This window comes from Rhinopithecus roxellana, chromosome 3 (assembly GCF_007565055.1).
Source record: "Rhinopithecus roxellana isolate Shanxi Qingling chromosome 3, ASM756505v1, whole genome shotgun sequence".
Lineage (NCBI taxonomy): Eukaryota > Metazoa > Chordata > Mammalia > Primates > Cercopithecidae > Rhinopithecus > Rhinopithecus roxellana.
Window position 1 is genome coordinate 39,970,331 of NC_044551.1, and position 27,987 is coordinate 39,998,317.

General features: G+C 46.3%; 1 protein-coding gene across 1 annotated transcript in view; it reads left to right on the forward strand.

Annotated features, from left to right (window-relative positions):
- Nucleotides 1-27,987, forward strand: part of FAT2 (FAT atypical cadherin 2) — a 65,210-nt gene that overhangs the window by 35,031 nt on the left and 2,192 nt on the right. Inside the window, exons 13-22 of the mRNA XM_010358658.2 lie at nucleotides 2,368-2,751; nucleotides 4,937-5,151; nucleotides 6,199-6,336; nucleotides 6,954-7,097; nucleotides 8,377-8,574; nucleotides 12,209-13,019; nucleotides 16,528-16,673; nucleotides 21,723-22,164; nucleotides 24,069-24,222; nucleotides 26,660-27,117. Coding sequence (XP_010356960.2) covers nucleotides 2,368-2,751; nucleotides 4,937-5,151; nucleotides 6,199-6,336; nucleotides 6,954-7,097; nucleotides 8,377-8,574; nucleotides 12,209-13,019; nucleotides 16,528-16,673; nucleotides 21,723-22,164; nucleotides 24,069-24,222; nucleotides 26,660-27,117 — 3,090 coding nt within the window. The remainder of the gene's footprint in view (nucleotides 1-2,367; nucleotides 2,752-4,936; nucleotides 5,152-6,198; nucleotides 6,337-6,953; nucleotides 7,098-8,376; nucleotides 8,575-12,208; nucleotides 13,020-16,527; nucleotides 16,674-21,722; nucleotides 22,165-24,068; nucleotides 24,223-26,659; nucleotides 27,118-27,987) is intronic.

The window sequence follows — 27,987 nt, forward strand, 5'->3', positions numbered from 1 at the left end:
CTGAGAAGGATTGAGGCTATTTCCAATGATCTCCTGGGTCCCCTTTGTGTCTCTCTAGGACTGGTAAGGGCTGTGCCTCCTTGTTGAGTCTGTGGACACTTAAAAGTAAAAAGTATTTATCCTCAAACTGCACACCTAAGTGCTATATGACAAATGATTTTAGCAATGTTTTGAAGCAGGATAAAAGGTATTTCAGCCTTATTGTTTCTCCCCTTCCACTTAGACCTGGGGACTTTTCAATACTGCCATTTAACCACAAAGGCATTTTTAAGTACAAAAATTTAATCAGAAATATACCAATCAGACTTCTTCAATTCTGATTAATTTGCCTCAGGAAAGGAATTTTGGGCACCAACCCCAGTAAACCCATTACATTCCTTGATCAATTTTCTAAACAGTGAAGTTGAATCATTTTCAATATTTTACATTTTAACTCTGATGCCACTATTTTCATTGGAGTTAATTCTTTTTCTTTTAAAATTTACAAGGTAAATTGCATTCATTCAAACATATTTGTTCTATATTGTACCAATTATAGCTTCTGCTACCACAAAGTGTTCTATTCTGATTGTATATACATACTTGTGTGTATACATACATATATATATCTCATTAATATGAGAGAGATATATATATGTATATTTAAAAGCTGTCCAATTTTCTTGAGTCAAATTTTATAATGCAGGTAGGGTTAAAAAAAATGCTGTCAGCATCAGAGTAGCCAGGTCAACACAGGAAAATGATGATGATAAAAGTGGGATCAAAACACCCTGCTTTGTTTGACACCAGCAGGGTAAAATTAAGATTTCCTAGAGAAAGTGAGTTTTAGCTTGGCATTGAAGGAGGTGAGATATTTGAGGGATGAAGGGGTTCTAGAGAGGGCAAACAGTCAACAGAAAGGCAGGGTAGCTGGATCTGGGAAATGTGTATGTATGTGTTGTGTGTGTGTGTGTGCGTGTGTGTTGGAGGTAACAAGTGCAAGTGGAATAGACTTGCTTGAGATGCAGAAATGGGTTTGATAGGAGAGATCTGGAATACATCAGAGCTGGAGTGACCCATAAGCCATCTTATCTACCTCTCCATCTAATGGCTATAGGGCTCTGTGAGTGCTCCCTTAGCCACTGCTTACACACCTCCAGGGACAGGATGCTCCCTACTTCCTAAGCAGCCCCTTCCTTCTATGGTTCTTCAGGCCATTATCAAGTGGGACATCTGTCAGTCCTGGTCCTGCCCTCTACAATCACACAGATCTCCTAGATGGCTCCTAGAGTGGCCTTGTATCAATTTACCATTAATCTTTCCAAAATGGTTATTCCAACCCAAATATTTCAACTAAATAATCCAGGTGTGGCTTGACCAGCATCTCTCTGTCTCTAGAAAAATTATGGTTTCTTCATAGAAGTGCCTATATGGGGAAGTTGCATGGGATGTGCATTTAATGGATATAAATTCAACTCTTCTCAGAGGCAACTCCTGTCACCATTCCACCGGAGAAGTGTGTGTTCCGTGTGTGGGAGACGTGAGACGCTTAGACTCAGGGGCTGTGTTCATCTCACTGGGGCAGGATCTCACAGCTGAGCCTTAAATGTTGGTGTTTTTCATACACTATGGCCAACTGCTTCATCTGGTACTTAACCAAAGAAAATAACAGAATTGGAGACAAAGCTGGAGAAACACTGTGTGTTTTGATTTACTAAGAACTTCCATGGGTGTTTTCTTAACTTTTTATGTTGACGTAATTATAGACTCCATAGGAAGTTGCAAAAATAGGACTGGTGGGGACTGTGTGCATGCTACATGCAGCTTCCCTAATGGGAGCATCTTACATAGCAGCAGAATAATATCAAAACTGGAAAACTGACATTGGTCCATTGTTGGTAACTAGACTACAGCCTTGTTACTCAGATTTCACCAGTTTCTATATGAACTCATTTGTGTGTGTGTGTGTGTGTGTACACACACACTTAGTTCTATGCAATATTATTCCGTTTAGATTCTTGTAACCAACACCACAATCAAGCTACAGAGCTGTTCTATCTCAGTCAAGGAACTCTCTATGGGTGGTTTTATCTGCACGTTTTTCATTAATAAACTGATATTAGACCCTAATCCCCACATAATATTTTCCGATAGTTTGATAGATTTGCAGATTAGGTTCCCCCAAAAACCTTTCAGTGAGGCCTTGGGTTTCCCTGCCCCAGTCAAGACCCCCTGCTGGAGAGATCCTAACTCCTCACATACCCGAGCCAGCTTGTCAGCCTTCATGGGAGCCCCCTCCTCAGCCCCTCCTGTGGCTGCAGTGTTTGCTGCAGGCAGAGCCGGAGGAGGCGCCCTCAGTGTGGATCACACCCTTGGTCTCCCTGCCAGGCGCCAATGCCCAAGTGGTTTACTCTCTGCCGGATTCAGCCGAAGGCCACTTCTCCATCGACGCCACCACGGGGGTGATCCGCCTGGAAAAGCCGCTGCAAGTGAGGCCCCAGGCACCACTGGAGCTCACGGTCCGTGCCTCCGACCTGGGCACCCCAGTATCGCTGTCCACGCTGGGCACCGTCACAGTCTCGGTGGTGGGCCTAGAAGACTACCTGCCCGTGTTCCTGAACACCGAGCACAGCGTGCAGGTGCCCGAGGACGCCCCACCTGGCACGGAGGTGCTGCAGCTGGCCACCCTCACTCGCCCGGGTGCAGAGAAGACCGGCTACCGTATGGTCAGCGGGAACGAGCAAGGCCGGTTCCGCCTGGATGCTCGCACAGGTGAGAGCCTGATCCACCAAGCCCCGAAGCATCGCCTACAGGGTTTCTGGGAGCGCTGTGTTCCTCCCCTGTGTGCGTATTTGCCCTGTGCTGCGCCTCCCAGAGCAGGCCTCCTGTGGTCGTTTCTCCACTCTCTCCTGCTTCTCTCCGAGTACCAGGTCCCTCCTTCCGCCCGGGGGGCCAGCTTATGTGGGAGCCTCCCTTAAAGGGGACCCTCCCACGTCCCCAGTCAGGCCTCTGTGTCCAGGACCCTCAAAGAACAGTCTCCTCCCACAGTTACCGGCTTCATGGTCTCAGCTCAGGCCCAGCGCAGGAGGCAGAAAAGGCTTGGCTGCAGAGGCAGGAAGCCCTTGCTGGAATCTGGGGCTTAAGCAACCCTGGACAAGCCTGCCTGCTTCCCTCCTGGATCCCCACATCCGCTCCAAACATCCTGGCACCCCTTAATTTTCTCTTATTCTCATGAAGAGAGAAAGAACTAGGAAACCTTCTCTCTTCTTTCCTACTAGCCACAGAAGAATCTAAGGCTCACAGAAACTCAGCGAAGGGCCTCAGAGACTACCCAGGTCAGCCTGTGTCTCACGCAGATTCCTCCCCATGGCTCCCCTGGAATGGTGCTCTCTACCTCCCCAAACAGCTGCCTTATCATTGAGCAATATTTTTAAAAATTTACTATGGAGATTTTGAACATATTAAAACAATAGAATAGTACAATGGGCCCCATGTTCCTACCACCCAGCTTCAGTAACCATCAGCAGAGGCCAGCCTGGTTTCCTCTTTACCCTTCGGCCCCCACATCCATCCAATCCCAGACACAGTGTCATTTCATTTGTAAGGACTTCAGTGTGTATCTCTGTATAATAAGAAGTCTTTTTCTAAACCAAACCACAATACCTTATCACACCTAAAAGATAACAATTTCTTAATATCACCAGGCGATTTTTCAGATTCTCATCAATGTCTTTTTGAAGTTGGTTTGTTAGTATCCCCAAAATGTCTACATATTGTATTTGGTTGATATGCAAGATTTTAAGTGTCCTTAAATCTCTAACATTTTCTTCTTCCTCTTTAGTTCCCCCTGCCGTTTATTTAATGAAACATTTGAGTCATGTGTCTGATAGAATTTTCCATCGTTTGGATTGGTTGGCTCCTTATAGTGTCATATAGCATATCCCTTGGGTCCTTGTATTTTCCAGGAATGACATTTGGATCAAAGGCCTTGATCAGGTTTAGTTGACAGTGCTTGGTCAACATGGTGCTTCATAGAAGATGCTATGCTGTTTGCATCATGTCTGGAGGGACATAAGGGCTAACTGGCTTTTTTTTTTTTTTCTGGTGTTAAGATAGATGGTAAGTTCAGGTGTTGTCAACCTGATCCATTATATATAAATGTATAGTTATAATTTGGGTATGTAAGTCCATTATAGACTTCTTCATCAGCCTTTCTTCTAATGGTTTTAGCAGCCTTTGCTGATCATTTCCTAGATAGATATACCTTTTCATTAAGGGCTGTAAAATGGTGATTTTCTAATCCTATTACTCCTCATTATTTTCTGACTGAATTATAAAAAGATGTTCATTGGCAAGTGATGCTGTTGAAAGAAAAATAAAATAAAACAAAAAGCAGAGTGTCCACCATTAACTATTTGGTTAGCCAGGAAAGGCAGGATAAATCCTTGTTCTTTTATTTCTTTTTTCCAGTTTTCAGAATAATAACCTATGCCCTAACAACTTGTTGGCAAGTTGGAGTATTATGAATCTCATTTTATGACCTAAGGTCTGTCATTTAGTAGTTGGGTGAGGTTGGACAAGTCACTTGCCTATCAGAGCATCCAGGTCAATGGACTGACCTAGAAAATGGGAATCATAACTGTTCCTGCCCCACAGGGTTCTTATAGGTCTCAATGAGATAAATTTAGCATCACACATTTAAATGAGATTTAAATCAAATATTACAGAAGTAAGTGAGGGAAATACAGCTGTTGGAATAATAACAAGGAAAATGAGGGAGATGATGGGGAACGGAGTCAAGGGGATAGCAAAGGGAGATGGACAGGGAGATGACAGAGGACACTCGCCTTGCCTAACCCTGTTGAGCTGCCTCTCCTAGGGCTGGGCTCAGACCCTCAGTCCTGTGCCTTTGAGGGCCCAACTGTCTCATTCCTCCTGTCACCTCTTGCTTCTTCAGGGATCCTGTATGTCAACGCGAGCCTGGACTTTGAGACAAGCCCCAAGTACTTCCTGTCCATTGAGTGCAGCCGGAAGAGCTCCTCTTCCCTCAGTGACGTGACCACAGTCGTGGTCAACATCACTGATGTCAATGAACACCGGCCCCAGTTCCCCCAAGATCCATATAGCACAAGGGTCTTAGAGAATGCCCTTGTGGGTGACGTCATCCTTACGGTAAGGATCTGCCACCTTGCTCTTTGTGGGGACGAACTCTGGGGTGGGTTCTTATCTCACCCCCACACCCAGCCATCTATGAGCATGGATTAGTTTATTAAGTTAACACACTGTAGATTTGACTCTGACTTGTCAGAGGTTTATGTGAGATTTGAGTATGGCCAAACCATGCTCCGCCAAACGATCTCTCCTGAGAGAATGTCTCAGAGCCATATAATAAGATCAGAGATGATGCAGTGGGGCATGGGATAGGTGAGGTTTGTTAGGAGAGGAGAGAAAAGAGACAGGCCCCAGAGGACTGCCAGAGGCTCCTAAGCCTGGGAAGGGCCTGGCCATAGCGGATTACATGGAATGTCAATGACAGCAGGGACTGAGGGGACATCAGATAATACCTCTTTGCATTTAAATATGCAATAGCTCCCTCATTCAATGGAGTGAAACCCAGTTCTGTCCACCCACACTCCCACACTCTTCATCCCACCTTCCAGTCTCTCCCTGCACTCCCTACTATGGTACACCCTATGCTCCAACCACACAGGAATATCTACCTTTCCCCCAAACATCATCTGCACTTCCACACTCTGAGCTCGCAGTATTTCCTCTGCCTGGAATGCCTGCTCCAGCCCCAAAAGCCCTCCTGATCCTTCAAGGCTTCATGAATCCTTTCCTAATATCCCCAGTGTAATGTATCACTGTGTGCTCTGTGCTCTCATAAGGCTGATCATACTTTACCCCAAATTAGAATTACCCATAAAATTAGGCATTAAACTTCCTGCAGGCATATTCCTTTTAGCGCATTCCTCACATTTTAGGACAGGGCCTAGCATGCTATTAGCAAAAGTGAATGGTGAGTGAATGAATAAACTATGGCATGCTGAAGTCCACACGAGGATATAAGTGAAGAGATTACTTTGGCAGGGATGACTGTGATCCAGGCACTGCTAGCCCAAAGGCAGTCATTGGGGCAGGGACATATCCGTTTCCCCCTACACTCCCAGGAGTCAAGATTCCTGTCCCTCCCTTCACAATCCCCCTCCCCCACTGCAGGTATCAGCAACTGATGAAGATGGACCCCTAAATAGTGACATTACCTATAGCCTGGTAGGAGGGAACCAGCTTGGGCACTTCACCATTCACCCCAAGAAGGGGGAGCTACAGGTAGCCAAGGCCCTGGACTGGGAACAGGTGAGTCATGTGGGAGGGGCGCACCCTGAGCTCATTAGAGCAGAGACACAGTCCCACTGCAGGTCCAAAAGATGAATCGCAGTCAAAACCCCATCCTGAAACTTCCTCAGACCTGCCCAGAATGTCTCTCACTTGTTTTCTCTGTGGGGCCTCTGTGGACTGTGAGGCCAGAGGCAGGAGAGGGCCTGAGTGACCCCACAACCTTTCCTAGAGGAGCTCAGGTGGGTTCTCACAATTGAGCAGGGATCGTTAGATCATTATAAAATAGCCACATTATTTGAGCATCTACTGTAAGCCAGACACTTTCCTAAATGTTTTATAAGGATTTATGCCATTTGATCCTCAAAATAATTTAAGGAAGTGCATCCTGACATTATCCTCACATAAATTCATTCACTTTCCCAAGGTCTCACTGCTAGCAAATGATTGAGTAGGGAATCACACCTATTTCTGTCTGACTCCAGAACCTAAGCCCTAAAATGCTACGGGTGGGCGGTGGGGGTGGGCATAGGAAAGTGTCTCCATCTTATTTTTCTGAAAATATTAGTGGTGACTCACGGGGCAGAAGTGAGGGACAACGACCTCATTGCTAACCTGCACTGGGCATTTTGCAACAGGCCTCTAGTTACTCCCTGAAGCTCCGAGCCACAGACAGTGGGCAGCCTCCACTGCATAAGGACACAGACATTGCTATCCAAGTGGCTGATGTCAATGATAACCCACCGAGATTCTTCCAGCTCAACTACAGCACCACTGTCCAGGTAAGTTTGAGCTTCCAAGGCACCCTGAGCCCTTCCTGCCTTCATTTCCCTCCTAGCAGAAGATGCTCCTCAGTGGTATTAGTCCACATGAACAATGGCTGTGACCTTGCCACTGATGTCCCCAAAGGCAACACAGACTGCTGGAGGGCATTATGGAAATAAAAGGAATCAGGCACTGTGTTAGGCACTTTCGTATCCATTACCTCATTTGAGACTCATAACAGCCTGAAGTAGGTAGTACCCATTTTACGGATTTAGAAGATTGAGGTATAAAAACATGCCATACCTACAATGTGGCAAACTTGGGATTTAACCCCATTTTTGTTGTTGTTGCTTGTTTCCAGAACCCAAGTTATTCCCTACTAATGGTTTGCAAATAGGATTTGGAGAGGGCCTTGGGATTCTATGAGTAATTTTCAGGGTCATAAGTGGTGAGGGAGGTGAGGGAGTGAATAAAAAGGCAGAGTTCTAGGTCCCACTGTGCATTACCTAGGGCTGTTCCACTTTTACCTGTTTTATATATTATGGGTATAGGTTAGGATGCTTTAGCTGCAAATAACAAGTTACCTGACTAAAAATATCTTTTCTGAGAATATCGCCAGTCCACATCTGAACACAAGCAGGATTTTATAAGAAAGGAACACAGAATGTCTGTTGGATAGGCAATGATCAGTTTCTGCCCATTAGATTCTCTTTGTAGATAATATTGTGAAGCTAAAAAGTTAGCAATCATTGTGTTCTAGTATACTAAATTCCCATGTTATACAACAAAGTCTAAAATGATACTCAGGGAATCTGGTTTTTCTTAATTAAATTCCTAGTCATCTTTAAGTGTGCTTACCAGATGCATATTGCATGCAGGTCTTCTAAGGAAGAAATCATTTATAAGTGTTCAACTGGCTTTGCAAATCACAACATTCCCTTTTGTAACCCAGGTAATAACTAATTTAAATACATGATTCAGCAGTGTGTGATGCTGGGCAAGTCATCTCTCTACAGAATGAAGGGTTTAACCTTTGGTCTCTAAGGATCCTTCCTGCCCCAATGGGCTGTGTTTCTAAGACCCAACACTACCCTTGGGGAGCTCCTGGTCGAGACAGGACAGTCAACAACTACCTCAAAGGCAGGCAGAATGAATGAGCAGCAGCTTGATGTCCAGGCATCATCTACAAGCAGTCAGAGTACTGATGACTCATTCCAGATGATGGACCCAGACAGGTGCAAAAGGAAGAACTGGGACTCATTCTGCTCTTTGCTTTCCTGTCACTCTTGGTCTCAGGAGAACTCCCCCATTGGCAGCAAAGTCCTGCAGCTGATCCTGAGTGACCCAGACTCTCCAGAGAATGGCCCCCCCTACTCATTTCGAATCACCAAGGGGAACAATGGCTCTGCCTTCCGAGTGACCCCAGATGGATGGCTGGTGACTGCTGAGGGCCTAAGCAGGAAGGCCCAGGAATGGTATCAGCTTCAGATCCAGGTGAGAGCTGTGCTAGGCTTCTCGTGGTGACCATGGGGACAGTAAAGATGCTGGCACAAGCCCCACCAGTGCTTCTATCATTAGGGGAAAAATGTACAAAGCACTTAGGATGCATCAGGCACTGGGCTAGGTGCTTCTCAGGACTAAAGCCTCACAACACTCAGGGCAGGTATGGTTACCACCCTACTTTACAGATGAGGAAACTGAGGAACACAGAGGATTTAAGTGACTGGCTTAAAGTAATACTGGTAATAAGTGGCAAAGGTGGGTTGCTTCAAACCCAAGCACTCTGACCCCAGAGTCCAAATTCTTAATCCTTGCTCTGTGCCTGGGCAAAACACCCTCTGACTGTAGCTCTTAGAGCTTAGCCAGGACAGCTCTCTGAACCTCAGGAGCTAAAACAACCTACCTCAGAGAACCGGCATGGGGCTCAAGTCAGATATTGTATGCACATGTGCAGGGGATTCTGGTGGTGGTGTTATGGGTTGCATAGCAATTGCTAAAGAACAGCGGCCAAGATGGTGGTCCGATATCTCTACCTCACTTTGTTTCCCCAAATCCCTTTCCTAAATCTCAAGTCCAGTGGACCCTACTATTCTGTGAACTTATGGGCTGGGAATAATGTATTCATTCTTTCAGTCAGTCAGTCCATCTCTCAATAAGTACTTATTGAGCATCTATGACATGGGAGGCCCTTTGCAAGCTGCTAGGAACATAGCAGAGGGAAAGGAGGGAATGGTTCCTGTCTCCAGGGGCTTTCAACTGTAATCATGGAGATAAACAATAGACAGATAAAGAAAGAAGTAACATCCTTACAAATGATGATAAGGAAGTAAAGTGATGAGAGACTCATAAGACAGGGGGACACACATTCAGAGGGAGGCTGCCCCCAGGAGGTGACATTTGGGCAGAGAGCTGAGCCGCCAACCATGTGAAAAGTGGGCAGGAGAGTCTTCTGGGCAGGAAGAGCAACATGAGTTGGGAAAGAGCCTGAAGTGGCCTGAGGTGCTCAGAACATCATGAGCAGGGGTGGGAATGAGGCTGAGGAGATAGACTGGGTAGATCATGTGGGCCTTGTGGCTTGGATGACTGTACTACCTGAGATCCAAACTGTGACCTTTTGAGAGTGAGAGAAGCACTGACTTAGTCCATTTGGGCTGCTACAACAGAATACCACAGGTTGGGTGGCTTAAAGGACAGAAATGTATTTCCCACAGTTCTGGAGGCTGGAAGTCCAAGATCGGGGTGCCAGCATGGCCAGGTTCTGGTGAGCGCCCTCTTCTGGATGGCTGACTGCTGGCTTCTAATTGTATGCTCACATGGCCCTTCTCATAAGGGCCCTAATCCCATATACAAGGGCTCCACCTCCAAATACTGTTACACTGGGAATTAGATTTTAACATATGAATTTTGAGGGGACACAAACATACAGTCCAAAACAGGCACTAAAAATAATACTTGGTAATAGCTGATTTACAACAGGTAAAAATCAAAACCATCCTTGACAAACCAGGGCAGCCAATCTTCTAAGTATAAGCCTTGGTAACACTTTTAGATTCTAATCTAAGTACAATAAGAGGTGGTTGAAGGGTTTCAGATGGAAAAGGGATCCTTTTTGTGTCTCAGGAAGCTCATTTTTCAAGCTCTATAGAGTGCGTGAGGGAGACAAATGAGAAGTCATCCAAGCTGGAGACAGTGGGGCTGAGACCAAGGGATGATGGAGAAGATGCAGGAAGTGGACAGATCTGGGACAGATTTTGTATGTAAATTGATAGGAGTTGGTGGAGTGGATGTGGGGATAGAAAGAAAAGAGAAGATTCAGGGATTTCTAAATTGCTGGCTCCTGTGAAGACTTGGGTGGTAGTGCATTTATGAGACTGGAAAGGCCCAGACGGGAAGGCAGGACAGGTTTATGGGCTAAACCGTAGCTCTGTTTTGCACATTATTTCCCAGTTGTTTGTGAGACGTCCAAGCGGAGGTGTCCAATGAGTAGCTGGGAATTGGAGTTGGCAGCTCAGAGGATAGGTAGATGGCCCTTAAAGTCAAGAGCATGGATGTGATTGCCTAGGGAGAGATGACAGAGAACGGCTTCCTGACTTCTGTTTTCTAAGACCCAGGCACACGCCCTGCCTAGACAGGAGCTTGATAACGAATGGCATCATCACCATCAATTGCATTTGTCCCATATTTCCACTTCCGTGCACTGGGAGGCACCAGAGGCCAGCCAAGAAAAACACAGGCTATGGAGACAGATAGGCATTTAGATTCTGCTCAGGCCTTACCTGCTGTATGACCTTGGGCAAGTTACTTCACCTCTTTGAGCCTCAGTTATATTTTTTGTAGGATGGGTGACTTGATAGTACCTATCTCATAAGAAAGATAAACTATGATAATGACTAGCACATGGTTTGTACTCAGTTAATGTTAGCTCTGTATTATACATAATCAGTAGTAGTAGTATTGTTGTAACTAATGTTAGCTATACATTATAATTAGTAGTAGTTAATTATTGTTGTTGCCATTGATATCTCTTCAGTGTTTGCATGACTTCCAGCAGTAGGTGTAATCCTACAACTTTCTTGTACATTGAAAGTGTTGGAGTGCAGGTGAATAAGATATCACTACAGGGAAAATTGTGGAGACCCTTGTTGATAGCTGAGGAAGTGATAACATCACTGAGGAGAGGAAGGCAAGCTTGTCCTTTCTGAGTCAGGCAGGAAGTTGCAGGGATGTGTGGTGAAACATGAAAGGAAAATGCATTTATGATTTACATTCTTTTCCCTACTTAAGTGAGGCCCTGTCACCCTCACAGCTTTTCACAGTTCTGACATAAACTGCAACCCTGCATGTGCCAGCCCAGCGGTGAGGCCAGGCCTGCTTCCCTGCCCACTTGCTCGAGCACCAGTGGCCCCGTCTGTGCTGTTGAACACACCGCCTTCATTCCTACCCCAGGACCATATACTTCCTGTTCCCTCTGTCTGTCACCTCTTCTTCTCATTCCTCAGGACTCAAATGTCACTCCACAGAGACTCCTTCCCTTCTACCTGATCCAAGTTAGGTCTCTGTTTATTTCCTTCACAGCACTTTATCCAAGTTATTTGGTAACTTATTTATCATCTCTTTTCTCCTGGCCACAGCAGGAGACTTTGTTGACTGACTAGAAGAACAAATCCCGACTCCCACTCCAATCGCATAGCAAAAGGGTATCCCAGGGAGAATTTTCTTAGGCTGAGCAGGGTACATGGTGCATCAGAATCGCTGAGACATCTGACAGCGCAATTGAGGACAGGGACAGAATGAGAAAGTTCATGAGGAAGTTAGCCCAAGTCTATGGCTGGAGAGATTTAGGAAGAGGCTCAGAGAGATGTCAGACGAGGAAACTGCATTGTTTTACTGCATGGTATAGGATGTAACTCCCTCCTTCAATCTCTACAAAACCTTCAGAAAATCTTTATTACATGTCAGTGTTTTTGGAGTTAGATTTTTTTTTTCTCTAAATGCGACAATGCACTGAGCCAGCCCTCAAGTTGGGTGTGGGGCAGAGAAACGTAGCTCCACAGGGAGGCCCAGCCTCAGTCAGGCCCAAGAGCACTGCAGTTCTGTTGGGTGACAGCAGTGTTTGTTTTGTCCACAGGCGTCAGACAGTGGCATCCCTCCCCTCTCATCTTCGACATCTGTCCGTGTCCATGTCACAGAGCAGAGCCACTATGTACCCTCTGCTCTCCCACTGGAGATCTTCATCACTGTCGGGGAGGAGGAGTTCCAGGGTGGCATGGTGGGTAAGATCCATGCCACAGACCGAGACCCCCAAGACATGCTGACCTATAGCCTGGCAGAAGAGGAGACCCTGGGCAGGCACTTCTCAGTGGGCGCGCCCGATGGCAAGATTATTGCCGCCCAGGGCCTGCCTCGTGGCCGCTACTCGTTCAACGTCTCAGTCAGCGATGGGACTTTCACCACGACTGCTGGGGTCCACGTGTACGTGTGGCATGTGGGGCGGGAGGCTCTGCAGCAGGCCATGTGGATGGGCTTCTACCAGCTCACCCCCGAGGAGCTGGTGAGTGACCACTGGCGGAACCTGCAGAGGTTCCTCAGCCATAAGCTGGACATCAAACGGGCTAACATTCACTTGGCCAGCCTTCAGCCTGCAGAGGCCGTGGCTGGGGTGGACGTGCTCCTGGTCTTTGAGGGGCATTCTGGAACCTTCTATGAGTTCCAGGAGCTGGCATCCATCATCACTCACTCAGCCAAGGAGATGGAGCATTCAGTGGGGGTTCACATGCGGTCAGCTATGCCCGTGGCGCCCTGCCAGGGGCCAACCTGCCAGAGTCAAATCTGCCATAACACAGTGCATCTGGACCCCAAGGTTGGGCCCACATACAGCACCGCCAGGCTTAGCATCCTGACCCCACGGCACCACCTGCACAGGAGCTGCTCCTGCAATGGTAAGTACCGCGTCCTCCCTAGGGACAAGCAGCACTGCTGGGCTCAGCCCGCCTGACTCTAAGCATGGAGATTCCACTGAGGCTCTGTGGGAGAGTTCAGGGAAGTTTTAATGAGCCCAAAGGCCACTGATCACCATAAGACAGTTAGTGGCCTCACAAAATCTGGTTATGGCATAATACCCAATTCTCAGCTCCCTTTCAAGATTTAGAAAATAACAGTAAGACTACAATATGCAGTTTAACATCATGGCTAAGAGCATAGGCTGTGGCTTCAGTCCTCATGGGTTAAAATCCCAGCTCTACCACTTCCTAACCAGGGGACTTTAGGAAAATTAACCTCTCTGCGACTTTGAGCTGGGCTGCTGTAGGAATTATATCAGTTCTATGTATCAAGTGCTTACTTAGAACAGTGCCTGACATATAGAAAGTGCTCAATACATGTGAGTTACTAATACTGCTACTATTATTACCATAGTCTGGTGGTTGTAAGCTCAAGGCAGCTCAGACAGCTCAGGTTCAAACCCTAGCTCCATCAGTCACTAGCTGTGTAACCTTGGGTGTGTTGTTAAAACCCTCTGAGCTTTTTAGTTTCCCATCTATAAAATAGTGAAAATAAATACATCTGCCTCCTGGAGTTGGGCTGGGGTGGGGGGTGGAAGTTACATAATAATTATAAAAGCACTTAACCCGTGGCTGGCCCATGATAAGCCCCAGATCAATGGTGACTGTCATTCCCGTGGTAGCAGTTGTTGCTCTAAGGAGCCTGCTGTACGCCACGCTCTGTATAGATGTCACCTAAACTAATTGGTACCACAGCCCTACCAGGCAGGGTCGTTATCCCCATCTGCAGTTGAAACTGAGATATGAGATTTCGTTTGCCTGAAACTATACAGTTTCCAATGAAGGCCTGGTTATTCAAATATCTGTGTGTCCCACTCTAAAGCCTGAACTCTTCACTAAGCTCTTCAGGCACTCCAAGACTCACCCAGCACCCCTGGCATTAAGACCAAGGGAGCAGCTCAGGAGTCTTGGCTAAAGGAAAGTGACATGACCTTCAGCTCACCAGCGCTCCTGCCTGGCCTGGCCTGGCCTGCCCCTTATGGGTCCAGCCGCCTGGCATTAGGGATATAATTTCTCAGAAGATTTGTGGACTTTGTCCAGGGACCACTCGATTTAGGCTGGGTGGGCTTCTCTCTGTCAGGGAGAGGATTTCCTTCTCTGTGTTTCTTGCCCCAGGGCCTGCTGCAGGGAAAGCCAAGAAGGCTGAAGGGTCTCTCTCAGCCACCTGGCATCAGACAGCAGGGGTTCTAAAATTCAAGATTTTGCAAAGTCTTCTGGAGAGCGTGATTATAAAGAGACATGCTCCTGGGTGTCACTTCCAGAGGTTTTTATTTAGAAGGTTCTGAGTGAGTCCTAGAATTGGCATTTAATTCTGAAGCAGCAGGTGCAAGGGCTTAAGTTGAAGAAATACTAGATAAACTCAAGGATCACCGGAATCAGTTGAAAAGAGGTTTTTTTATTTTTTAACATTTTAGTGAAATATAAAACACACAGGAAACCAATTCATGTATCATAAGTACACACTTCAGATAATTTTTATAAAGCAAATATATCTGTGTAGCCAGCACCCAGATCAAGGAAAGAATATGACCACCATCTCAGAAGCCTCCCTTGGGCCCCCTTCCAGTTACACCCACGATGGTAAGATTTTTAAAATACATATTTCCACGTGCCACCCAGAACTACTGAATCAGACTCTCTGAGAGGAGAACTTAGGATTCTGTGTCATAAAGATTCTCTAGCTGATCCTGATATCCAGCTAGGGGTGGGAATTTCTGATCTAGATCGTCTTCAATATCCCATCCCATTCAATATCCCACCCACACCTACTACAATGGAATTGCCAGTGTCAGGGAATTTCGGACTTCTCTGGATTTTTGTTTTTGTTTTTGAGATGAAGTCTCGCTCTGTCATTCAGGCTGGAGTGCAGTGGTGTGATCTCGGCTCACTGCAACTTCCGCCTCCTGGGTTCAAGCAAGTCTCCTGCCTCAGCCTCCTGAGTAGCTGGAATTACAGGCGAGTGCCACCATGCCTGGGTAATTTTTGTATTTTTAGTAGAGACGGGGTTTCACTATGTTGATCAGGCTGGTCTCGAACTCCTGACCTCAGGTGATCCCCCATCTTGGCCTTCCAAAGTTCTGGGATTACAGGTGTGAGTCACTGCATCCAGCTGGAATCTGTGGATGTTATAATCCCTTGTGCCTCATCTTTTCTGGTTCTTCCTTCTCCTTCTTTTGGCTTTTGTTCTCTCTTTTCAACAATTCCTCTTTGCTTGGTATCTAGAGACTGGACCGCTCATCCTCTCCCCTGACAACTGACAAGCTAATTTACACTGAGGTTTTGGGGATTTAATAGCTGGACTCACTTCTGGGGAGGATGGATTTTTAAAAAATCTGGGGAGGGCAGTGCTTCCCAAAGGGGGTTCAACAGAATGCTATTCCTAAGAGTGGTCCACATAAGAGTGTCCCACAGTCAAAGAAGCTTAAGAAACTCAAGTTTACTCCATACTATGCAACTGTGCATTAGCCATTGCTAAGGCGGGATGGAGGATGCCAGACTTTAAAAAACTTTTGGCCATACAGTCTATCACTGCCCCCCTCTCTTTATCATATAGAGTGGCTCTTGACCTCCTAAATAATTAACTGCTACTGATACAAGAAAATATCCTGAGGCAAAAACCTTTGTGGGTCTAAAATCACACCCACATGCAAAATCTACATTCCCAATGTAGATTCCCAATGCCAGAAATAACATGGAAACTAAGTAGAATAAAAATTTTGATTTTCACACACTTGATTCATTACATTTCTGGCCTGATTTTTACTTTATTTTTAAAATTACTACTACTATTATTATTATTATTATTAGAGACACGGTCTCTCTCGGTCACCCAGGCTGGAATACAGTGGCAAGATCATGGCTCACTGCAGCCTTGACTTCCTGGGCTCAAGTGATCCTCCTGCCTCAGCTGAGAGGATGTAATTCCAAGTAACTGGAGTTACAGGGATGTGACACCATGGCTGGCTATTTTTATGTTTATTTTATTTTTTAGAGATGAGGTCTTGCTCTGTTGCCCAGGCTGGTCTCGAACTTCTGGTTTCTGGTGATCCTTCCACCACAGCCTCCCAAAGTGCTGGGATTATAGGCATGAGCCACCACACCTGGATGACTTTTGCTTTCTTAATAGTTTAAGTTCATACTTCTTGACCCAGGCCAGGACCTAAGGCAGGGGTCCCTGCAGCCAACAAAAGGTAGGGTGAAGGCTCCTGTCTGGCTCTATGTGTGAGACTGGAAAGGTACGACACGCCCCACACCGAGCCTAGTTTCTTCGTATAAAATATGAGCAATGATTCTGTCTGCCACCCAACGATCAAATAAGACAAAGTCAGTCCAAGGACTCAGTGGGGACCACTTCAAGTAGAGGTGACAGCTTTGGTTGCTTTCTCAGGTACTGCTGCAAGGTTCAGTGGTCAGAGCTACGTGCGGTACAGGGCCCCAGCGGCTCAGAACTGGCACATCCGTTTCTATCTGAAAACACTCCAGCCACAGGCCATTCTCCTATTCACCAATGAAACAGCATCCATCTCCCTGAAGGTAAGGCACTGCCAGCCTGAGAGATTTCACGTGGGTGTGCCAGGCTGGGGAGGTATGGGGTGCGGCATGAGGAATGTCAGGAAGCCCATTTCTGCCAAAGAAATCCCTGCACAGTTTTCAAGGATTCTGGGTGTGACTGTTGGACCACATGACTGTCCTGTCCTGGATGGTTACAGCCACCCAATCTGGAGATATATGTCCAAGGACAACCACAATGGGGCTGTTTACTCTGGGAGGTAAGATAGAAATGGAGATGGATGAGGTCACCTAGCCCTGGTGACATTATCATTTTTGCTGAGTAATAGGCCAGTGTTTCCCAGGGAGGGGGGGATTGCCTACCACTGGGGGTGTTCAAGATGACAAACCCAGCATGAAGTCACATGGAATCACATGGAAGAAAAATAAATTTCCTTTGTAATAATCATTCAGTTATTTGGATTATGTCACGTAGAAGGTCACAGTCTGCCTGTCTGATTTTAACACCTCTATCACATGTGCCAATCTACCGTTTCTTTCTCTTTTGAGACAGAGTCTCTCTCTGTCACCCAGACTGGAGTGCAGTGGTGTGATTTCGGATCACTGCAACTTCCACCTCCAAGGTTCAAGCGATTCTCCTGCCTTAGCTTCCCAAGTAGGGGATTACAAGCACACGCCTGGCTGTTTTTTGTATTTTTTTAGTAGAGATGGGGTTTTGTCATGTTGGCCAGGCTGGTCTCGAACTCCTGACCTCGGGTGATCCACCTCCTCGGCATCCCAAAGTGCTAGGATTACAGGCATGAACCAATGAACCACTGTGCTCGGCCCCAACCTACCATTTCAACATTGGCCACTAGATTTTAATTCATTCAATACAGATTTATTGAGCATCTACTATGTGACAGGAACTGTTCTAGGTGCTTGGGTCTCATCAGTGAAAAAGATAGAAATCCCTTTTAAAGCTTTCGTTCTATGGGGGAGAGACTGACAATAAACATAAACATAATAATAGCTCAGAAAATTATAGAATTCATTCAAATTTGATAAGTATTATGAGCAAAAAGGAAAAACTGGAGGGGCATCAGGGGTGAGGAGAGTTGCAATTTTTATTTATTTATTTATTTATTTATTTATTTATTTATTTATTTATTGAGACAGAGTTTCACTCTGTTGCCCAGGCTGGAGGGCAGTGGCATGATCTCGGCTCACTGCAACCTCTGCCTCCTGGGTTCAGGTGCTTCTGGTGTCTCAGTCTCCAGAGTAGCTGGGATTACAGGTGTGCGCAACCATGTTCACTAGTTTTTTTCTTTTGTATCTTTAGCAGAGACGAGGTTTCACCACATTGGCCAGGCTGGTCTCGAACTCCTGGCCTCAAGGGATCCACCCACCTTGGCCTCCCAAAGTGCTGGGATTACAGGAATGAAACACCACACCCAGCCAGAGTTACAATTTTACAATTTTAAATAAGGTGGCCAGGGAAGCTTTCATTGAGATAATAATTGAGCAATAATTTGGAGAGGGTGAGAAAGTTAGCTCTATGGACATCTGGAAGGAACAACATTCTAGGTAGAGGGAATAACAATGCAAACACCTTTTGGCAAGAGAATGCTTAGCATGTTTAAGCAATGGCTTGGAGTTCTACCTGGCTCCAGTGAAGTGAGTCAAGGGAACAGTAGGAAGAGGAATTGGTCAGAGACATAATGGGATGGGGCACATCTATATAAAGGTCTTGTAGGACATTGTAAGTACTTTGGCTTTTATTCTGAGCACAGTGGAGGCATTAGAAGGTTTTGAGTAGATAATTGCAATGATCTATTTTAAAAGCGTCATCAAGGCTTCTTTGTTGAGAATCAGCTTTAGAGAAACAAAGATAGGAGCAGAGAGACCCAGTCAGGAGGCCACTGAATTAATTTGGATAAGACAGGGTGGTGGTTTAGATCAGGGTGATGACAAAGGAACTGGAAAGAAGATAGATTCTGCAAAGATTCTGAAGGCAAAGTCAACAGAATTTCCCAGTGAATTGAATGAAGGGTGGGAGAGAAGGCAAGTGGTGAGATTTTGGCCTGGGCAACTGGAAGAATGGAGTTTGTTCCAGCAGGTCTGGCGAAGGGCATGGGTGGATACAAAGTTTCGGGAGGGGAGATCAGGGAGCAATTTTGGATGTGTAAGTTTCAGATGCCCATTAGACCTCCAAGTGGATCTGGAAAGACAAGCCTAATGTTGTGAGGGGTCTATGCTGGAGATGGAGATCTAGGAGTCTTCAGCGCATACATGGTACTGAAAGCCATGAGATGGGAGGAGATCACCAGGCAGTGTAGATTGAAGAGAGAGTAGGCCAATGATTACTCCTTGAGACCCTCCAACATTAGCAGGTCTGGGAGAAGAGGTGATTCAACAAAGGAGACTGAACATGAGTAACTGGTGATGCTGGAAGAAAACCCAGGGAATATTGTATGCAGGATGCCAAGTGAAGAACACGTATCAAGAAGGAAGGAGTGATCTGCTGGGTGATCTGCTGCTGAGAGGCCAGTAAGATGGGAAGTGATTTGGCAACACAGAGATCATTGAATCCCCTGACACCAATGGTTTCCGTGTATGGTGGGTTAGGGTGAAATTTTGCTGAAAAGGGAGAGCAAAGAAGGAAAATATCTGGCTGGAAAACTGAGGTGAAGACAATCTTTTTTAAAAAAATAAAGATTATCATCTGTAAAGAATGTATATTTTTGAAAGTAAAGATTAGAGCAATAACAGCATGTTTGTATGCTGTGGAATGATTCAGTGGTGAATGAATAAAGATGTAGGAAAGAGGAAGGAGAATCAGTAGAGCCTTGAGGAGGTGAGGAGGTGGAATCTAGTGCATAAATGGAGAGACTGGCTTTAGCTAAGGTGGCTAGATGTGATGGTGAAAGTGTCTGCAGGTTCCGCCATCTGATGACTTCAGTAGGATGTGAGATGATCAGCTGAGAGTGGGGATGAGGAGAGAGGCATTAGGGATCTCAGGAGAGAGACGTAGTGAAAACCATCATCTGAAAGAATGGATGGACTCAGGAAGGGAGTGTGATTGCTGGGCATCATTAAAGGCTCATTTGAGAGCCATGGTCATGAAATTAAAGAGAGGCTGGTGAGCAAAGCTGCATGTTTTTCTCCAGCCATGTTCTGCTCCATGTCTGTATAGAGCAGGTGGAGAGTCAGCTTTTTCCACAGTTGTGGGTTTACCAAGCGAGTTCTATGAAGTAAGAAAGAGACAGGTCAAGAGTATGTGAAGGGAGTAGTTAGGATGATTGACTATGGAACTTAAGCTGGATAAGGAGAGGAACGAGGACATTACGGAGGTGGGAGACAATGAAAAGACAGTGGGATCAACAGATTTGTGGTCCCAGACAAATAAAAAGAAATGATTTCATTGCAATGTTTTACTTGAGTTGCATTCATTTTTGTTATTCCCATTTCTTAATGGCAAGTGTATTGGTTTTCTACTTACCCTAATAATAGTGTCTCCTTTTTAAGTAAATAAAGGTATAGGTAGTATTCAACCAGGGCAAAAATCTGAGAGGTGGTGTACAGATGACCAATGTATAAGAAACACTGGGTTAGATCTTCAAATTTCAACAGAGAAAACTCTACGTAGCCCAAAGTGACCAGAAAAGTATTTGGCCACAAGCAGTCCTACCTCTTGGGAATGAAGTGAAAGAAAATGTTTTAACCCAGTGGTTCTCACACCTTTTGACTTCAGGACTTTTTACACTCTTAAAAATTATTGCGGATGCCAGGGAAGTTTTGTTTATGTGGGTTATAACTATCAACATTTTCAGTATTAGAAATTAAAACAGAGACATTTAAAAATATGTATTAATTTATTTAGAAATAATAAGAAACTCACATGTTAACATAAATACCATAATTAGTTAATAAATTAATTTTTTCTTCCAATTTTTAGTTTAGGTTCGGGGGTACATACGCAGGTTTGTTATATGGGTAACTGATGTGTCATAGGGGATTGGTGTACATATTACTTCATCACCCGGGGAATAAGCAGAGTACCTGATAGGTAGTTCTTTGGTCCTTACCCTCCTCCCACCCTTTGCCCTCAAGTAGGCCCTGGTGTCTATTGTTCCCTTCTTTCTGTCCATGTGTACTCAGCATTTAGCTCCCACTTATAAGTGAGAACATGTGGTATTTGATTTTCTGTTCCTGTGTTAGTTTGCTTAGGATAATGGCTGTCAGCTCCATCCATGTTGCTGCAAAGGACATAATTTCATTCCTTTTTATGGCTGTATAGTAGTCCATGGTGTATTTTATTTATCCAGCCCACTGTTGTTGAGCATCTAGGTTGATTCCATGTCTTTGCTATTGTGAAAAGTGCTGCAATCAACATATGAGTGTATGTCTTTAATTATACACTTTTATGAAAAATAATTTCCAAAAGAAAAGGGAAGAGTGGCATTGTTTTACATTTTTGCAAGCCTCTCTTTTGTCTGGCTTAATAGAAGATAGCTGGCTTCTCATATTTACTTCTGCATTCATCAGTTGTGACAACATGTGTCTGCAAAACTCTGTTGTATACTTGTGAGAAAACAAAAGCAAATCAACTCTTAGGATTACTATAAAAATACTTTGCCCTTGTGGCTCCCCTGAAAAGGTCTTGGGGACCTACTCTGAGAACTGCTAAGCTATTGAATAAGGAAGTGGGAGTGAGAGAGAGGTTTTTCAAATCCCTGAAGGCCAGTATTCACAAATGTGGAACTCTGGACAGGCCTGTGAAGAAGCATCCAAAATACAGGGTCTTGATCAGCAAAGCATCTCTGGGCCTCAGTTTCCTCATCTGTGAATGGAGATGCCACCCCCTACCCAGACCATCCCATGGCGTGTGGTGCGAGCAAAGGAAACCATCAACACAAAAGCACTTTGAGGGCTTTTATGCTTTGCAAATGCCATGTCTAAACCAGCCTTGAAAATCACCAAACACGCCCCCAACCCATAAAAATACAAACAACATTCTTTGAACTGGCAGCCTGTTAGCAGGTTTACAAGGACTCCTTGACTTTGCTGATGGCTGTTTGGGTTCCTTTGCAGCTGGTCAGTGGAGTGCCCCAGCTGGAATATCACTGTCTGGGTGGTTTCTATGGAAACCTTTCCTCTCAGCGCCATGTCAATGACCATGAGTGGCATTCCATCCTGGTGGAGGAGATGGACGCTTCCATTCGCCTGATGATTGACAGCATGGGCAACACCTCCCTTGTGGTCCCAGAGAACTGCCGTGGTCTGAGGCCCGAAAGACACCTTTTGCTGGGCGGCCTCGTCTTGTCACATTCTTCCTCGAATGTCTCCCAGGGCTTTGAAGGCTGCCTGGATGCTGTCATGGTCAATGAAGAGGCTCTAGATCTGCTGGTCCCTGGCAAGACGGTGGCAGGCTTGCTGGAGACACAAGCTCTCACCCAGTGCTGCCTCCACAGTGACTACTGCAGCCAGAATCCGTGCCTCAATGGTGGGAAGTGCTCATGGACCCATGGGGCAGGTGAGGGCTGGGATGCCAGGCTGAACCCAGGGTTTATCCCAGAAGGCTCTTCAGGTGGGAAAGGCATGTCAGGGTGGAGATCTCAGAGCCTCCTGGTTCCAAATTTCTCTCTCCCCTATCTTGTGAGTAACAGGTTGGAATCTGCAATATCTAGACTGGGGGAAGCCAGGAGTCTTCCTTCCCCATCAGCAAAAACTGTCTTTCTACTTTTGGGGGGATGAGGGAGGATATGAATGGAGACCTCAGGGGCAGAGGGTTGAATTAATCACATACCTTAGTGTCCTCATTGGTCTATGCAGAGTCTCCTTCTCATTCCCCTTTAACTTGTATTCCACTCCCTTCCCCTTCCCTAACACTAGAGGCAAACATTTAAAGTTTTTGAATGAGTTCTTACAAAATACATGTTGTTTTTCGTATGCTTAAATTTCCAATTTATATAAGTGGTATGTTATTTACACTTTTGCTCAGCACCATATTTTTAAGATCCGTCAATGCTGCCATGAGCAATTCTCATTAACTGCTTCTAACTGTGGCTCAGTACTCCATGATGTACACGCACTCACATTTTCCCTCTCCACCCTCGCACTCCAGACACCCATCTCCATCATCAATGCTACAGTGAGCATTCTCCTATATGTCTTCTTGTAAACCTGTGTGAGAATTTCCTTCACACACACCCCCAACAGCCAGGGGTGGAAGTCTCATGCTCACAGCATGTAAGTAATTATTTTGACTAAATAGGGCTACAGTGCTCTCAGCATGGCCGCAGCCATCTATATATCACATGCAACGTGAGAGGTTCCTATGTACCCACGTGCCTGTCAACACTTCGCATTACCCCATTTTCTGATTTTTGTCTGGTTAATCATGTCATTTCTACCCGCAAAATATCCAAGGAGTCCACCACTTCTCTCCCTCCCCACTGCCGTCCCTCTCACCCAAGCTCCCATCACTTCTCACCCTGGCACCAGCCTCCTCCCTGTTCTCCAGCTTCTCCCCTTGCCTTCCACCTTCCAGCAGGAGCCGGGGTAATCTTTATCCAGCACAGACCTATGCATGGCACTCTCCTGCTGAGAACTGCTCAGTGGCTGCTGTGCTATTAGGATAGTGTCCAATCCCTGCATGTGGCTTCTGCACCTCCCAGGCCATAGTTCAAACTTTCCCTGTCCTTCACCGGGCTGGCCCACCCTGGTGTGGTTTGAGTTCCTTGACCACGCCACACCCTTCCCTAGCCTTTGCACACACTCTTCTCTTCCATCTGAAACACCTTTCTCTTTGCCCTCTATCTTCTTGCTAGCTAATTTCTACTCATCCTTCAGATCTCAAATGAAATAGCTTCCAGGTCCCTAGAGTAAGCTAGCCTCATCCCCCACCCCTCCCAGCATTTCCCTTTAATAAAACTAATTTTATTATAATTAGTGAGATACTGAATTGTAGCTAGCTGTCTAAGTTTGAACCCTAGCTATACCGTTTACTGGCTATGTGACCTTGAGCAAATTCTGTCCATTCTCTGTGCCTCCTTTCCTCATCTGCCATCCCTTTGTACCTGTCCCCTGATGAAGATGGTGACAGTCACCAATCTCAGGGTCATCGTGAGGATCAAATGAGCCAACACAGGAAGATCCTTGGAATAGTGACTAAGTTAGTGTCTATGATTATTATCCTGTTTATTACTGTTCTTTAGATGACTGTTTTCTCTGGTGAGCTGTCAGTTGTTCGAGGGCAGGGACCAAAGTGCTCTGGTTCAGCAGGGCACCAATGCCCAGCACAGTGTTGGGCACAGAGAGGAGAAACCAAATAAATAAACGGTAACTGAATGGCTGCACGAACACACGAGTCTGCCAATGCCAGGTCTCTAACTGCTAGGCCAGAGTGCTCTCTCACCTCCCTTCTTTTTCTCCCAGGTTATGTCTGCAAATGTCCCCCACAGTTCTCTGGGAAGCACTGTGAACAAGGAAGGGAGAACTGTACTTTTGCACCCTGCCTGGAAGGTGAAACTTGCATCCTCTCCCCCAAAGGAGCTTCCTGTAACTGCCCTCATCCTTTCACAGGAGACAGGTAATCCCAAGAGAGGCCACCTGCCATGGGCTCCTCACCTTGGATTTGGCACCATTAGGGAATGTGCTCTGCACTCTGACCTCTAGAAAGTCCAATGGGAGGCCAGGGGAGAGTGCTGCAAGGACCTGGCTTCTAGGCCTTTCCCATGTGTTAGGGCAGTGGTCCCCAACCTTTCTGGCATCAGGTTTCATGGAAGACACTTTTTCCACAGACGAGGCAGGAGAAAGGGGGGATGGTTTCAGGATGATTCGAGCTCATGACATTTATTGTGCACTTTATTTCTATTATTATTACATTGTAATATACAATGAGGTAATTATACAACTCACCATAAGGTAGAATCAGTGGGAGCCTGAGCTTGTTTTCCTGCAACTAGACGTTCCCATCTGGAGATGATGGGAGACAGTGACAGATCATCAGGCATTAGATTCTCATAAGGAGCACGCAACCTGGATCCCTCACATGCACAGTTCACAACAGGGTTCGTGCTCCAGTGGGAATCTAATGCCCCCACTGAGCTGACAGAAGGCGGAGCTCAGGTGGTAATGCTTGCTCACCCATTGCTCGTTTCCTGCTGTGCAGCTCGGTTCCTAACAAGTCACGGACTAGTATGTGTCCATGACCTAGGGGTTGGGGACCCTTGTGTTAGGGCATCTCTCTCCAACCCCTGCATTACAACACTTCTGGAGGAAGAAGCTGCTTGTTAGAGATTTCCCCAGCCCCATTCTGAACCTGCTGCCTCAGATTCACAAGCTGGGGCTTAGGAATCTATACGTGTAACCAGCTCCTCAGGTAGTTCTGGTCCTTGCTGCAGTCTGAAAATGGCTGAAGTGCTTATTCTCTCACTCTGGACCCAAACTTCCCAGTGGCCTGGGGAAAATGGTTCCACTTGGGCAGGTGCTGCTGTGCCTGGAACCCCACTGCCAGCTGTCTGTGCCTCATACTGTGTGGGGCTGCGGCAGTTGCAAGTGAAACTGTCATTGCTAGACTCCTAGAGGGAAAGAGACTTTGACAATTATCTAGTTTTATGGCTCCCAAACTTAGGAGACTTTAAAGAATCACGAAAGAGACATGAAAAATATAGATTCCCAGACCCAGCCTAGACCAACTGAACCAGAATCTCCAAGAATGGGCCTAGCTTCTATTTTTAACAAGCTCCCAATGGATCCCTTTGCTATTAGCCTGTGTATAACAGCCAGTGATGTAGTTCACCCAATCATTTTACAGCTGGAGAAACTGAGGCCTAGGCAGGGAAAGGGCTTTCCCATGATTACTCTGGGTATGTTGATGACCCCAGTCCTTTTTTTTTTTTTGAGAAGGAGTTTCACTCTGTCGCCCAGGCTGGAGTGCAATGGCGTGATCTCAGTTCACTGCAACCTCTGCCTCCCAGGTTCAAGCCGTTCCCCTGCCTCAGCCTGCCAAGTAGCTGAGATTACAGGCATGTGCCACCACACCTGGCTAAGTTTTGTATTTTTAGTAGATACAGGGTTTCACCATACTGGTCAGGCTGGTCTTGAATTCCTGACCTCAAGTGATCCAGCCTACTTGGCCTCCCAAAGTGTTGGGATCACAGGCGTGAGCCACTACGCCTGGTCGACCTCAGTCCTTTTTCTCAGCAACTGGCGTGTCCTGCTCTGCTTCCTGTCCTGTTTTGCAGTAGGGAATGCTATTCGTTCACGAGATGTGTTGGGAGGACATTTCACAGCTGAAAGTGGTGTCTGCATTTTAAAAGAGGACCTTAGGGAAGACAACATGTAACCCAAAATAACAAACAACTGGTAGTGAAATTTCAGGCCCTGAGAAATGTTTTGGACTTAAATGGGATGGGGCAAACTTTCCCAATAACCCTCAAAAGTGGATAAAGCTGGCCACAGAAGTTTCCCTGGAGCTTCACACCATGGAATGCCAAGCAAGAGGTACCCTGAGAGATCACATGCTTTCTCTGAGCAAGTTGCCCATTGTAAGGTGGCTGATCTGTGCAGGACCACGGTGGCTCCTGTGACCTCCTGGTGAAGCACAGCAGGGAACACGGGTGCCTGGCTGCTATTACTGGGCAATGCTGACTTGTATCTGGAACCCTGACATCATTGCTAGAGGGCAGCGGGTATGTCGATGTCTCTACTGCAGTGATATGGGAAGAAATCTGACTTCATGATAGAGAGTGTATCCAGTGCCTAGATCTCATTGCTGGAAAAATAATAGACATTCCCAGATCCTAATGGTCACAAATGAGGATGTAGCTGAGACCCGTACTTTACTGGTGGAAGGTGGAAAGTTCTGATGTTGATATGCTTGATAATTGCTTTTTTGGGGGGTGAAAAATGGGAGATGGTAGGTTTTTGGGGGAGCGGTCTCTATCCCATAGATCTCTGTAAGACGGGACATGGAAAGGGCAATTTCATGACTCGGCCCCCTGACTACTTTTCTATCTCTGCAGGTGTGAAATGGAGGCAAGGGGTTGCTCAGAAGAACACTGCCTAGTTACTCCTGAGATCACAAGGGGGGACTGGGGGCAGCAGGAGTTACTGATCATCATAGTGGCCGTAGTGTTAATTATCATAAGCACTGTCGGGTTTCTCCTCTACTGCCGCCGTTGCAAGTCTCACAAGCCTGTGGCCATGGAGGACCCAGACCTCCTGGCCAGGAGTGTTGGTGTTGACACCCAAGCCATACCTGCCATCGAGCTCAACCCATTGACTGCCAGCTCCTGCAACAACCTGAACCAACCGGAACCCAGCAAGACCTCACTTCCAAATGAACTCGTCACATTTGGACCCAATTCTAAGCAACGGCCAGTGGTCTGCAGTGTGCCCCCCAGACTCCCGCCAGCTGCAGTCCCTTCCCACTCTGACAATGAGCCTGTCATTAAGAGAACCTGGTCCGGCAAGGAGATGGGTCAGTACAGCCAGAGACGCTTAGCCTCCGGGATTGATGGCAGTGGGTGGTGGTCCTAAACACTCCGTTATCTGAGGCACAGGCATTTTTAGCCACCACACATCCAACCCTTTGGGATGGGACATGATGACATGTGTTCAAGGTTACAGGGCACTGATGCTAGAGCAGATGCCAGGTTTCTGGGTCTCATTCTATTGCACTCCCCTAAATTCCAAGTCACCCCATGGGATTGATGTTCATGACAGAAATTTGTAGACCCTGGATAGGGTTGGGTAAATCCCTGGAGTGAGAAGGGGGCTTCTGCACATTTGTGCTTTTCTGGGAAGGGAAAGGAGAAGCAGTGGTCTAAGCTTGTGGTTACTCAACCTGGAAGTGCAGCAGCCTTGGGCCAGACCCGGCTCATCTAGAGGGGGAATATCACCTTCCTCTCATCTTTGGTTCAAAAGGAGATGCATTAGTAAAGCACTTCGTGTTTTGGCATAATCATCAGCAGTTATGACAAGTATTTTCACTGTGTCAAATAGGGAAACCGAGGCCCGTCAAGATGTAGTGACTTGTTCTAACTCACCCAACTATTCAGTAGCAGAGGCAGGGCTAGGACCAAGGGCTCCTGGTTTCCTGATTTCTGAGCCACATCTCCTTTCATCACTCTCCATGATAGACTCCATCATACCTGTGAGTCCAAACTGTGTGTGTTTCCTTCGGTTAAGGGGATGAAACTCACCAGTAGGACTTGGGATGGAGTTACTGTACCCAGCTGTGGGGGTGGGGTGCATGGAGCCATCCAGATCCTTCCCTTGTTCACTGACCCTCAGATTAGTGGCAGAGACTTAGGCAAGATGGGCTGGCTTTGGGTGAAACCTCTAGCCT